Source organism: Oncorhynchus mykiss, chromosome 1, assembly GCF_013265735.2.
Source record: "Oncorhynchus mykiss isolate Arlee chromosome 1, USDA_OmykA_1.1, whole genome shotgun sequence".
Taxonomy (NCBI): domain Eukaryota; kingdom Metazoa; phylum Chordata; class Actinopteri; order Salmoniformes; family Salmonidae; genus Oncorhynchus; species Oncorhynchus mykiss.
The window spans coordinates 42772013-42786047 of record NC_048565.1 but is presented as its reverse complement, the minus strand read 5'-3'; the positions used below and the strand labels follow the sequence as shown (position 1 = coordinate 42786047).

The window sequence follows — 14035 nt, the reverse complement described above, 5'->3', positions numbered from 1 at the left end:
AATTAGGTGGAAACTGAGCTGCACTTCCTAACCTCCTGCCAAATGTGTGACCATTTTAGAGACACATATTTCCCTCAGATTACACAGATCCACAAAGAATTTGAGAACAAACACGATTTTGATAAACTCCCTTATGTATAGGGTGAAATACCACAGTGTGCCATCACAGCAGCAATATTTGTGACCTGTTGCCACAAGAAAAGGCCAACCAGTGAAGAACAAAAACCATTGTAAATACAACCCATATTTATGTTTATTTATTTTCCCTTTTGTACTTTAACCATTTGCACATTGTTACAAGATTAAATATACAAAATATGACATTTGTAATGTCTTTATTATTTTGGAACTTCTATGAGTGTAATGTTTACTGTTCATTTTTATTGTTTATTTCACTTTTGTATATTATCTACTTCACTTGCTTTGGCAATGTTAACATATGTTTCCCATGTCAATAAAGCCCCTTCAACTGAATTGAGAGAGAGAGAGGGTGAGAGAGAAAGGGTGAGAGAGAGAAAGGGTGTGAGAGAGTGAGAATGAGTGTGTGTGTGTGTGTGTGAGGATGTGTGTGTGTGTGTGGGGGGGGGGTCAGTAGTACCTTAGCATTGAGCAGAGCAGGGGTCTGTGCCGGCCTCTTCCTCTGAGCCTGACCAGACGAGCGGTAACAGTAGTGGGGCTTGCAGTAAAACTTCCCTGTAGGAGGAGACAGAAACAGAGAAGAACTAAACCAGTGCAAAACAAACATACTGCAGACTGCATTAACCTCATCTGACTGTTGCATACTCTTCAGTACCGTGAAAGTGTGTGTGTGTGTGTGTGTGTGTGTGTGTGTGTGTGAGAGAGAGAGCGAGAGAGAATGCTGTACATAGAAAGACAACATTTTGTCCTCCCTCCCTCAGTTCCTACTGGGCATTCTGGAGTCTGCTCTACCAGTGGGATGACTGGGATCACAAACTAAAACCTGGAGAAACAGACACTCTTGTCATTGCGAACAATTTGCTACTTGTTCCATGAGCACATGAGAGGCCTTGTGACACTCAGAGAGAGAAAATGAATAAATCATGCAGCAGACACTGAGGACAATATGATGACTCTTACTGTAACCACAAGGACAAAGCTTGGCATAGCGCGCGTGTGTGTGTGTGTGTGTGCCTATGAGTCAACACTTTTTACAGTACCTTCATCATGTAACAGGTGCCTTTGAGTCTAAATTGACCGTATTGTGTGTCAGAAATGTCTGTGCCCTGTTTGAATTTAGTCAAAACAAAGTGATTGTGTCATTCAGCGGGATGTTTCTGTGAACATATCAACAGTGTTTGCAAGCTGTATCTATTCACATGTACACTCAGTATACAAAACATTAGCAACACCTTCCTAATATTGAATTGCACCCCCCTTTGCCCTCAGAACAGCCTCAATTCACCGGGGCATGGACTCTACAAAGGTGACGAAAGCGTTCCACAGGGATGCTGGTCCATGTTGACTCCAATGCTTCCCACAGTTGTGTCAAGTTGGCTGAATGTCCTTTGGGTGGTGGACCATTCATGATACACACAGGAAACTGTTGAGCGTGAACAAACCAGCAGTGTTGCAGTTCTTGACACAAACCGGTGCACCTGGCACCTACTAAAATACCCCGTTCAAAGGCAGTTCAATCTTTTGTCTTGCCCATTCAGCCTCTGAATGGCACACACACACAATCCATGTCTCAAATTGTCTCAAAGCTTAAAAAACCTTCTTTAACTTGTCCCCTCCCCTTCATCTATTCAAAGTGGATTTAACAAGTGACATCAATAAGGGATCATAGCTGTTCTTAATGTTTTGTACACTCAGTGTACATTTGTATTAGTCTGATCCCAGAACTGTTTGTATGACGTTACCAACTCCTACAGTCATTCAATGGGAAGACAGCACAAACATATCTGTACTGAGCGAAAAGCACACTACACATTGTAACCACAACAGGTGGCTTTAAAGTAGGGTCTTCCTCCACGTACCGTCCTCCACATCGAAGGCGTAGGACGAAAGTCGTAGTGTGGTGCCGCAGTAGTCACACTTGAAGCAGCTGCGGTGGAAGAACTTGCCCTCGGCACTCAGCCGCTCCATCACGTACACACGCTTCCGGCAGAAGAAGCACACATCACTGCCCCCGATGTTCTGGGGGAACTCCTTCCTCAGGGAACTCTGTAAGGGTGAGAGGACGAGAGGAGACAGTATCAGGGGCTGGGGAGAGGTAAAGAGAGATGAGGAGAGTGGGAAGCCATTTTCCTGAAGCCCCCGGCTTCACAACTAAGTGGGAAAAATCTAACTGGTAGAGAGTTAGGGGATGTGGGATCAAATGTTCCATTGATATCAAACCATTCACAACCTAGTAGATTATGGCTGTGAATTAGCCACTGACAAGTTTTTCAGAAACACCTGAGATTATAGCCACCACAAAGCTTAAGTGGGGTCAAATGTGTCACACACACAGAACACTGGTCACAGAGTTCCTAACACACACACACACACACACACACACACACACACAATTACAATCCGTCTCTAGAACTAGAAGGAAGTCCTAGTTACACTCATCATCACCAAACACCACATTTACGTTCCCTAGCTGGAGTCACTTCACTCTTGGGTCTACAACAAGCCTAGTGTCCTACGATGCCATTGGCTCTTACCAACTCCCTTTTGTCAAGTAAGGGCTTAGGTTCCTCTTGAGGCTGAAGCTGATTGGCTATCTGCTCAGCCAATAAGCTCACTTCCCCTGTGTACATCTTTAAATAGCTCTATCGAAGGCAGAGAGAGAGAAAGAAAGGACAGTAGGATGAGAAAGACAAAGAGAGAGGAAAAAGAAAGACATGCCAAGACAAAGGGATACTTTGGGATTTTCCAATGGAATCCCCTTTATCTACTTCCCCAGAGTCAGAAAAACTTGTGGATGAAGGTAGTTTTGCGAGCCAATGCTAACTAGCGTTAGTGCAATGACTGGAAGGCTAGTTAGCAATTGCGCTAGCGCTAGTTCGCAACTTCCTTCAAACTGCATGCCAAGACATAAAAATGGTATCCACGAGTTCATCTGACTCTGGGGAAGTAGATAAAAGGGCCTCATTGCGAACATCCCGAAGTATCCCTTTACGGATGAGAGAAAAGACATGCAAAGGAATGTGAGCAAAACCAAATGGCAGAGTAGAAGGAGTTGTATGAGGAAGAGGGGTAAACTATGATGGGAGGTGAGGTAGTACACTATGTAAGGCACTAAAGGGCAAAAATATTCAACTGATCGTGAGAGGGAAACTAAGCCATGTTCGGTTGAACGGCCCACCAGCCCCACCCAATGAACTGCTTCGAATTAGTGTTTTCAACAGAAGAGAAATACGTGCAAACCAACTGCATACAACTCTTGAACCCTCATTGGCACAAAGAAAGCCATTACCCACACCGCGCCACATGCAGTGTCCGACAGAAAGCCTATTTGATTTGAACCAATAAAACACATGTGATGTGTACACACCATTACTTTAATGAGGAGCGAAAGCTGTTGACTGGCTCTGTGAGGCTGAGTATGATCCTGGACTTTGACTGTGGCTATATGCGCTTATACCCATATACACAGGCACACACACACACACAGTCATATTTATGGTGTTAATGTTTCCTGCGCTACCCTTTGGCTAATAAAACAAGAAAGATAGTTGGTCATCGTGGACACAGGAAGTTAGGATCAACTGTGCACATTCAAAAGAGCAGAGATTCACTGTAATATCTCAAACGCGCTTCAGCTGCAACCCTAAAATGGCCAGGATTAGATCAACAAAGATCCCAAAATAAAATGTATCCTGCAGAGACAGAATTGAGGTCAGTTAGCACAGCGTAAGCCATAGAAAAGAGATTGAAATATTTTAAAGTATGGCTGATTTAGCGTAAATATACCATGGTGTATTATAGTGGCACATCTCTGGGGCGTGATTACACCAGCCCAGTTGGAACAGAACAGGGCTTATGAACACGAGGATCAAATTAAACTGTATTGAGGCCAAAACATCAGGCAAAGACTCCCCTAAGCACAGAGACCACAAAACTGAAATGCAATGAAGGCCACGCCTAAGGGACTTACTTACAGCAATCTATTGGAACATAAATCAATGACTACAGTACATTCTCTTCCACATTTCAGTGGCATCACACTTTTCACCGCAGCAATCGGAGTAGTATCTTTGACTAAAACGTCAGGATGCATTTTTACATCCATACATCATATGAACCATTCCTGTATGCAGTGTGAACTTGCTTGTTAGGACACACATTGGAGATCAGTTCAATTACATATCACAGGCCAGGCAGTGAGTTATTTGGCCCGTCTTCAAGAGCCAGTGAGTGTTAGGGTGATTTCAACTGTCAATCTTCCCAGAAGGGAGGGGCTACCGGTCTGAGAGTTTCAGGGGAGGAGAGGGGGCTCTCTGGGTTCTGGCTGTGGGACAGGTGCCCCTTTTGTATACAGAAATGCAAGGGGTTTTTCGTGGATTCCAGGGGGAAAAAGAGGGAAGAGAAAGGGCAGTTATGGCAGGATTACTTGGTTAGAGAAAAGAGAAATGAGGAAATATCCCTCATATTCCAATTCTACAGAACAGTAATGACTGATACTGAGGAAATAGTATGACTAATCGAAACCTAAGTGTTTTTTATTGATCAGTTTATCGTTCCATCTGACATTCATGATAAATTGTAAAGTGACTGAAGAGGTCAGAGACAAGGCCGGTTCCTTGGTAGTCGTAAAGTCTTTGACTTGGAATTTGGACTCGGGGCTATCGAGCGGTGGTGGTGTACAGTATATCACCTGTGGATTTGCCAGCTTGCCTTGAAACTGCGAGGCTAGCTGCTCAGCCCTCTCCTGTACACTAAAGGCACGTCGTGACAGTTGGTCATCAGAGCGCAGCAGTTCTATCTCCTGCAGAATAAGTCATTATTCGTTTACAAAAGAATAGAATAGTAATGGAAAGGCAGAGTTTAGACATGGAATGGTATTTTTAGTGCTGTTCTACAAAACATCCCATGCTCCACACAAGACCCTGACGTTATTTCGCCTTTATTTAACCAGGAAAGATCGTTGAGGTTTGCGTTAGTGGTTGAAGTGATTTTTACGTGACAGGTTTGCCTGACCTATGCATACTAACAAGGATGTCACGACTGCTGCACCTTCACATCCCTTATCAACCATTTTTCATTGATCTCCATTTGCCACGCAGTAGAAACACAGGGGCAAATTCAGCCTCGGTCAACTTATGAGGTCAGCAGTCAGAGAAATGTTACAATGCAGCGGTCCTTAATGGCAGTAGATCTATCTTAGAGATGAGTGCTGTATAATTCTAATCGAGCCAATCTATGGAAATCAGTGTAAAGGTGGTCGTGTTTCCAGGAAGCAGAGGTGTGTTAGTGCCAGCTCCACACTGCAGGTCTTTAGTCCCCAGGCAGGAGAGGATACCTGTCCAAGAGCTTCAGGGGGGGAGAGGAGGCTTTGTGTGTTCTGGCTGAGGGTTCTGGCTGACAGGTGCCACGGTTCTATAAAGAAACACGAGGGCTTTTTCTTACGCTCCAGGGGAAAGGGAGAGGACAGAGAAATGAGACTGTTTAGAGAAGGCAACAGGAATGAGAATGATCAGAATGATGAAGTGTACTGGAGTAAACCAACACTAAAGACACAAACTATTCACAAATGCAATACATCTAGTAGACCTATCATTCTAGACAGCACGGTTTGGTATTCACCTTTAGTTTCTCGGGTTTACCCTTAAACTTAGCGACTAGCCACGCAGACCTCTCCTGGATGCTAGGGATGTGAATAGGCTCTGGTTCCTCAAGCTGCACGGATTCCCATTTCTGCAGAGCAAACCAAGGTAAGCCTTGTGTGTGTTTACAGTCTGTTTTCCCCAAAACTCGATGACACTGGTTTGATGCAGTTAGCTGGTATGGTTGGCCTAGAACCCTATGAAATGCTATTAAATATGAGACCACTAACGACAAAGGGCAGACATATTATGTATTCATACTGTATATGAGTTAGCATGGAAGCACTGCTATGGTACAAGAAAATCAAACAACAACCGTGCCCAAATGAAACTAGCCCTGAAATGGCACACGTCATCACCTGCTTAACCCTTTGATTGTTGTTCGTGCCAACCATTATAGTCTGCCCACAACAATTCCTTCCGTTCTCCCCTACACAATCCGTAGAGACATCCAGTCACACACATTCTGTCTGGGTTGTTCGTTCCCCAGGGGTTAGTATTGATTACAGCAGGCCCGTGCAACCATGGTTGTTACCCGGTGAGCCTGAGGTGTCTGGTCCTGTGTGGTCCCTTCCTCCTCCAAACCTTCTCTATCACAGTGCTTAAGGACACACACACAGACACACACACACACACACTGAGAGCTAGGACCATGTTTCTCCGATCTAGGCCTTCATAAGCAAACCGCAGCATGCTATATACAGTATCAGATCTTCCACTGCAGAAAGTATGGCAACAAGGCCCCAATCTACACACTGGTCAGCCACAACATAAGCAAACCCTCTTAAAGTTAACAAAAAGCAACCCACTGACGAGAAGAATGTAAACTAAGACTAGATAGTTTATTTTAGTTAGATTGGAAGTTGTCTAAGAGGAAGGGGAGGAAGAGTTGAGCTTTCTACTTTGACAGCACATTTGGAGAACTTATACAAAGGTAATACCTGAGAGGAAAGGCATTGGATCGACAAGGAAGAGGACAGGGGAGTATGTCTGGTCTGGTAGGGCACAGACTGGTCACCTGTGAGTGAAGAGAGAGCGAGGAGGTGGAGGAAAGTAGAATGGTTTTCTTAGGGCAGCTCCGTGAGCCCGAACACCACTCTGTACCGCTTCTTGGCTTGAGTGAGGAGAGGAGGACAGGCCGTCACTTGCTGGTGTCACCGACGTCCACCATTTAACACGCACATTCAAATCGATACCATTCAAGGTATCATATTCCCTGATCTGAATTCACTTTTGAAGTCAACACACACATTTACATTTTAATATCAATTTAACTCGTGATTCACATCCACTAGGCTAAAACAATCATCTGCTACAGGGCTACCCTCACCCACACACTCATTCACATTACTACCAGGGGCATTCTACTACACTAAACACTCACGCCAACACTGTTGAACGACACACCAGGACACACACAGCGCACAAAGACCACCCACTGGATGTATGTGGAAAATGATGGCGAATAAACCACATTTCCCAACTCTAGTTAGAATACAGTTAGCAAGCATGAGAGCAAGCATTTTTTTCCCCTTCAACAGCCACAAAAACCTTGTGGATGAATGGGAAAAAGAGGGCTGAGGGAAAATATAATAATAATATATATATATATATTTTTAAATCTCATGAGGAGGAAAGCATGAAATACTGTGGAGAGTGAGAATATACTTATGCGAGTCTAAAGAGCTACTAAAACAGGAGTACTAATCACTGAAAATGAGTGTGTGAGATGGAAACGTGGTATTGGAAGGTTCTCACTGTCCACTCAGTCTAGATGTTAAAGGTAAACTTAGCTAAATGACTTTGCCACGAGCAGCACCGCAGATATTGAGATGAACGAGATGCAAGATATCCTACACGTATTCCTATGGAGAACTACCGATGGCGTATGAAGCAGGAAGTATTCGAATTTGAAGCGCCATATTGCTGAATGGGGCTGAGTGGCACAACAACAACAAAAAACGCTAAGGATCATGATGAAAGTGGCCCTAACTAGCAAAGGATCATGGTCGATGTCGTTTTCATCCTGCCTGAGAGACACGTGCAAAGAGTGTGAATGAACCTCCTCGTAGCCTGCCGGCCTGTGATTGGTCTGTGTCTGTACGTGGTCCTGTGTGACGGCAAATGTAGTAGTCAGAATGGATCAGTATTTAATTAAATAGCTCAATTTATAGCAAGCTTTTAAATAATTCACTGTGGGGATCGAACTTGATCACAATAAAACACATTTTAGAGCCCAAAACAGCAGTCAAAAAATGACTTGTTTGGCCGTTCTGCCGATCGCAATTTTCATAGGCTTTCTAGGGCAGACCAGTGCTTTTGGCACCGCCAGGTTTCTACGCAGTAGCCGACCAGAAGGGCTTGTGACGCTCCAGACCGGACACTGGGGGTCTGGTTCACAGTGTGGTAGGCAAGGCACCAAAACAGCAGAGAAGTTGAGCCTCGCGCTTCAACACTCTTAGTTGTTGTGGAAACTGTTCCACTATGCTGTTTACTTTCTGCATCTGCATCTTAATCGCTGAATCTACCTTTAATGGCTTAATGGTGTGTTAACTAATATTTCCACAAAAAAATCTATATTTTTTTAATTGCAGACTATATCCAGCAAATTAACTGAGGATTCGTTTTCAGGGGTCAATCAAGCACAGCTCTGAACTAGCCATGTGTCTCAAACTATTAGACTCTGCATCTATCATTTAAAAAGAACTACACAGAAACGACAAAGAAGCTACAATGATTAGCTAACTAAGCTACATCTTTGATTATTAGCACAATTAAGCTAACTGAGCTCAGCTAAAGTGAAAGCATGTCTGTCTATGAAGGCATGAGATGCTAGGCTAGCTAGTAGCTAGCACTGATAGCATGGTTAGCTGGTAAGCTGGAGATGGCCTACTAGGCAGGGACTACTACAGCGTCAGCCAGGCCAGCAGTACCTGCTCCCCTCTGATAGGTACGGTCTGACACTTGACCGTCTCCTTATAGCGGAAGCTGAGCTGCTCCTGCTGCTGGGTGCGTTTCTGAGACAATACGGAGCGAGTCCGAGAGGGGAGAGGGAGAAGGATAATCCACACGAGACAAGAGAAAACAGGGGAGAGAAAGAGATCGGGACAGGGGAGATGGAGAAGAAGATGGAGAGGGACAATCCACACGGGACAAGAGAAAACACGACGTCACGTCACACACCGTCTGGGCCGAAAAGTCAACGGACGGCACCCACGCACAGCTGCTTATTCTGGCAATACACACAAAACTATCAGATCCAGAAGTTTTAGAACACGTACTCTGACCTTTTCTTGTTGTTGTCATTAACAAAATCGAAACTACTGGTTTCATCACTCCAAAGTCTACAGAAAACAAGACGTGCTATGTCTATGATCAATAACAGTTAGTAAGCTACAATCTGGACACAAAACTATACAACTGTCAAACACAGCAGAGGCAAGGTTGCTTAGGGACATCCAGGGGTTAGACTAGGGTCTAGGGGAGGGAGGTGAGGCGTCCACTCTTTACCTGTCTCCATGCAGGGACCGGAGCTAGGCGGACAGGCTCCCTGGGGGGGCCCAGGGAGGCAGGGGGAGGGGGCAGCGCCAGGACGACACCCAAACTGGGCAGAGAATCCCCCTTTGACCAGTGGAAGATGAGTGGAAGATGAGTGACAGCCAAAATGGTCAATAACAGACCAGGACACGGTGAGCAATATCCCCATGAGTCACGGTCATGATCCATGGTGGGAGGAGAGGAGATGTTGGAAGAGAGGAAAAATAGAGAGGGAAGTGAATCACGAGGAGACATGCTGGTTGGAAAAAAATGTAACTGGGAGAAAAAGACTCAAAGGAAATGGAGTTTGTCATAAGAATAGCATGCTGCCTGTGTGTAACGTAATATGACTACAACATGACATGCATGATTATTGTACCAGCTGGACCCATCTTTGACTACAGAATTAAGAACTGTAATATGGACACTGTGGAAAATACATTATCAGTATGTCATGCAAAGAGCAGAAGGGTCAAAGATGTAGTGAAAAAGTGAAGCCCACTGTCTGGAAACACCCACACACAGGCTCATCTTTCAGCCATTCTGGTGGAACAGACACAATTCAATTCAACACAGCAGCAGCAGAATACAATGTGATATTACCACCAGTGGGACTCAACGTAAGTAGGGCTTAGCTCCTATTAAACAACATGTACATCGTCTTCGATGGGCCATTTGTAGCTGGTTATTATACCATTAGGAAAGATGACAACTGAAGACTGGTGAATCAATCATATTTTACATTGTACAAATATGTGACCAAAAGAGAAATCTTTCAAACGTTCGGCACAAAGCTTGTTCACTCGGCACAGAACTTGACCTGGGCCATGCTATTCACTTCTAACGTTTCATCTATTCAATTTACATGAACCAAGCGGTCCTCAGTATCAGCAATCTTAGCAGTTGTAGCGATTGCAAAACGCACAGCCCAAGCAGGCATTGTGGAATGGCAACACTCTGGAATGCTGCCTGTGTCTTTCTATGTCAACAATAGTGGCTTGTGTTCCACTAACCCACATAGCCTTCCCACTGCTCCAGGCCAGCAGTACTGGCCTCTCAGGGTGACTGACCCAGGATCAGGTCTTAGACTGGCTCTGTAAACCCCATTCACGACCTAGTCCTGGAGGAGCAAGCCAGTCAGCACAATCAGCACTTCTGTTACCACGGAACAATATCCTGCCAGGCCTGGAACACGTTAATATTAGCATACTGGGCCCCGTATTCACAAAGCGTCTCTCATAGCAGGAGTGCTGATCCATCTTTATATCAGAATTATTCATGACCTAAAAAAGGGAAAACTGATCCTAGATCAGCACTCCTACCCTGAGAAGCCTTCTTCATACAGGCCCTGGTGTTCAACACAATAATACAGTTGTACAGTGCTCCTACACACTCGGCATCACGAGACTATTAGTCATGTTAGACGCCGTGAGATGAAATGGATCTGCATATTTACTATTTGACAAACACAACACTGTGTGCAAACAGAGCCGTCACCATGTGATCTACCATCCAGGAAGGCTAAATCCCAAGCAACAGTTCTCATGTTTAAAACAGTTCACTGTCATCTCTTCCCACATCCATCCAGGCAAGCAAGACTACTCCTTACACTCACCAGACACATAGGAGTCTCTCCATACCTGTCTTTTGAGGCCCTTGGATTCGACGGGGGCGTTCTCCTCAAACTTGGCGAGGAGCTGGGTGGCCATGGACTTGACTTTGTTGTGGTTCCCTAGAGCTGCTGACTCTTCCTTCATCTTCCTTTCTGTCAGAGCAGTACTGTTAGATGGCTTGTCGTCACGGTTACCCCTCAAAACCTCTTCCTGTTACAAACACATGGACAGGAAGAGACCAGTCGGAGAATAAAGTTTACGTGACAGTTTCTCTCAGTTTGCAAAGCTCCAAAGCGGAGTTCAGCGTCTGAGTTTGAACCCTTGAAAGTGTTACCCACGTCTTCAGAGTGGTCAGCCTGACTGGTCTTCCTCCTCTTCCCCAAACCATCCACCTCCTTCTCCTTTTTGTCCTGTTGATCACATGATGTCACTGGTTATTTCAGGCAGACACCTACTGATTCCTACATTAACATTAAAACGTGACAGAAACACAGTAATCCGTGTTAAAGGGAATGAGACTGCTGACAGTGATGTAATGGGCTATGAGTCCTGGCCACTGTGCTTTTCCTACTGCTGATGTAAAAAGGGCTTTATGAAATCCATTTGATTGATTGATTTGAGTCCAGACCTTGGGGTTACGCTTCCGTGAGATAGCGATGCTCTGGCCCAGCTTGCTGAGGAAGGAGATGGGGGACTTTGTACTGTTGATCAACGCAGCCTTCTCCTCAGGGCTCATGTTCTGGTCCCCTGAAAATGTAACAGACAGAGAATGTAAGGCTGTACACCAGGGTCGCATTCAATAGGGCACACTAATTTAAACAAGTATTTCTCATTGGACAAGTTCAAGTAGGACACTCCCCGGTACAGTCTGTTTGGTGCCGAATGAACATCGAATCAAAGTCTTCTTCTTTTTTGTCACATACTTCGTAGACAACGGGTGTAGATTAACAGTAAAATGCTTACTTAGGTGCTCTTTTCCAACAATGCAGAGTTAAAACATTATAACAACATATAAAAATAGTTATCAAATAAAATAACATGGCTATATATAGGTAGCATAAAATATGTATGCATGTTCCATTCATGTCATTTAGCAGACGCTCTTATCCAGAGTAGTGAGTGCAGACATATTTTCATATTTTTTCAAACTGGTCCCCCCGTGAGAATCGAACCCACAACTCTGGCATGGCAAGCGCCATGCTCTACCAACTGAGCCACACAGGACCTGTGTATGTGTGTGTGTGTTGGGGTGTCAGTGTAAGCATGTGAGTGTGGGGGTAGAGTCCAGTGTGGCTTGGGGTAGAAGCTGTTCAGGGTCCTGTTGGTTCCAGAGTTAGAGAATTTGTACCGCTTGCTATGTGGTATGGGGCTGTGCTCTGCCCTCCATTTCCTGATCAGCTCCTTTGTCTTACTGACATTGAGGGAGAGGTTGTTGTCCTGGCACCACACTGCCAGGTCTCTGACCTCCTCCGTGTACACTGTATCATTGTCGTTGGTGATCAGGCCTCCCACGGTCGCATCATCAGCACTACTTTAGGATGGTGTTGGGGTCGTGCACGGCCACACAGTTGTGGGTGAACAGGGTGTACAGGAGGAGACTAAGCACGCACCCCTGAGGGGACCCCGTGTTGTGGGTCAGCATGGCAGATGTGTTGTTGCCTATCCTTACCACCTGGGGGCAGCCTGTCAGGAAGTCCAGGATCCAGTTGCAGAGGGAGGTGTTTAGTCCCAGGGTCCTTAGCTTAGTGATGAGCTTCAAGGACACTATGGTGTTGAACGCTGCACTGTAGTAAATGAACAGCATTCTCACGTTCCTTTTGTCTAAGTAGGAGAGGGCAGTGTGGAGTGCTATAGAGTTTGCGTCATCTGTGGATCTTTTGGGGCGGTATGTGAATTGGAGTGGGTCAAGGGTGTCTGGGATGATGGAGTTGATGTGTGTTATGACCAGACTTTCAAAAAATTTCATCATCGCAGTGCTAGCTGTGCCACTAGTGATTCTCGATTCGAGTCCAGGCTCTGTCGCAGCCGGCCGCGCCCGGGAGACCCATGGAGCGGCGCACAATTGGCACAGCGTCGTCCGGGTTAGGGGAGGGTTTGGCCAGCAGGGATGTCCTTGTCCCATCGCGCACTAGCGACTCCTGTGGCAGGCCGGGCGCAATGCACACTGCCACGGTCGCCAGGTGCACGGTGTTACCTCCAACACATTGGTGCGGCTGGCTTCCGGGTTAAGCGGGCATTGTGTCAAGAAGCAGTGCGGCCTGGTTGGGTTGTGTTTTGGAGGACGCGCGGCTCTCGACCTTTGCCTCTCCTGAGTCCGTAAAGGACAAGACTGTAACTACCAATTGGATACTACAAAATTGGGGAGAAAAAAGGGAGGTAAAAGTTTTTTAAAATCATTTAAAAAAATAGCATTTTATGGATACAGATGTGAGTGCTACGGGGACGATAGTCATTTAGGCAGGTTACCTCGACATTCTTGGGCACAGGGACTATGGTGGTCTGCTTGAAACATGTAAGTATTACAGACTGGGTCAGGGAGAGGTTTAAAATGTCAGTGAAGACACTTGCCAGCTGGTCAGCGCATGCTCCGAGTATGCGTCCTGGAAATCCCGCCTTGTGAATGTTAAACTGTTTAAAGGTCTTACTCACGTCGGCTATAACATTTCATTCAACCTGCACCCCAAAAAACGAAGTTACAAAACCAGCCAAATACAGTACTTACCTCCGGCCCCAGGGGGCACTGTGTCCTTGAACATCTCGTAGAACTGGCTGAGGTACATGACCATGGAGAGCTTATCAGGCTCCGCCACCTGGGACATCTCCTTGCCTGTCATGCAAGGTGAGATGCCAAACTCCCTCTCGGCCACGTCAAAGCCCAGCTGATTGTTCTTCTGCTGGTCCCGCTCATCCAGGGAGTCAAAGTCACTGTGGGGCAGAGAGAGTCAGGAAAATACCTGGAGTCAAAATGGGAGTCAACACAACCATCAGCACTGTGAATGTAAACATCATTCGACTTTCCCCAATAAACATGACAAACACAAGAAGCAGTGGATGCTGTGGTTGTATAATCTTTATACACTGAGTGTACAAAACGTTAGGAACACCTGC

The 14035-nt window shown here is 45.6% G+C and overlaps 1 protein-coding gene across 9 annotated transcripts in view; it reads right to left on the bottom strand.

The window, feature by feature from the left end:
• LOC110523110 (protein-methionine sulfoxide oxidase mical3a) overlaps positions 1 to 14035 on the bottom strand; it is a 138583-nt gene that overhangs the window by 29662 nt on the left and 94886 nt on the right. For 6 of the 9 annotated variants that reach the window (XM_036977771.1, XM_036977815.1, XM_036977775.1 and 3 more), the window contains 12 exons: positions 13650 to 13852; positions 11556 to 11674; positions 11266 to 11337; positions 10955 to 11137; positions 9288 to 9398; positions 6796 to 6891; positions 6313 to 6378; positions 5758 to 5868; positions 5474 to 5581; positions 2673 to 2780; positions 1998 to 2184; positions 599 to 693 (listed from right to left, as the gene is read on the bottom strand). In XM_036977771.1, coding sequence (XP_036833666.1) covers positions 599 to 693; positions 1998 to 2184; positions 2673 to 2780; positions 5474 to 5581; positions 5758 to 5868; positions 6313 to 6378; positions 6796 to 6891; positions 9288 to 9398; positions 10955 to 11137; positions 11266 to 11337; positions 11556 to 11674; positions 13650 to 13852 — 1459 coding nt within the window. Of the gene's footprint in view, positions 1 to 598; positions 694 to 1997; positions 2185 to 2672; positions 2781 to 3088; positions 4940 to 5473; positions 5582 to 5757; positions 5869 to 6312; positions 6379 to 6795; positions 6892 to 9287; positions 9399 to 10954; positions 11138 to 11265; positions 11338 to 11555; positions 11675 to 13649; positions 13853 to 14035 lie in introns of those variants that run through there. The other 3 variants (XM_036977806.1, XM_036977830.1, XM_036977824.1) reach the window with 2 other exon arrangements.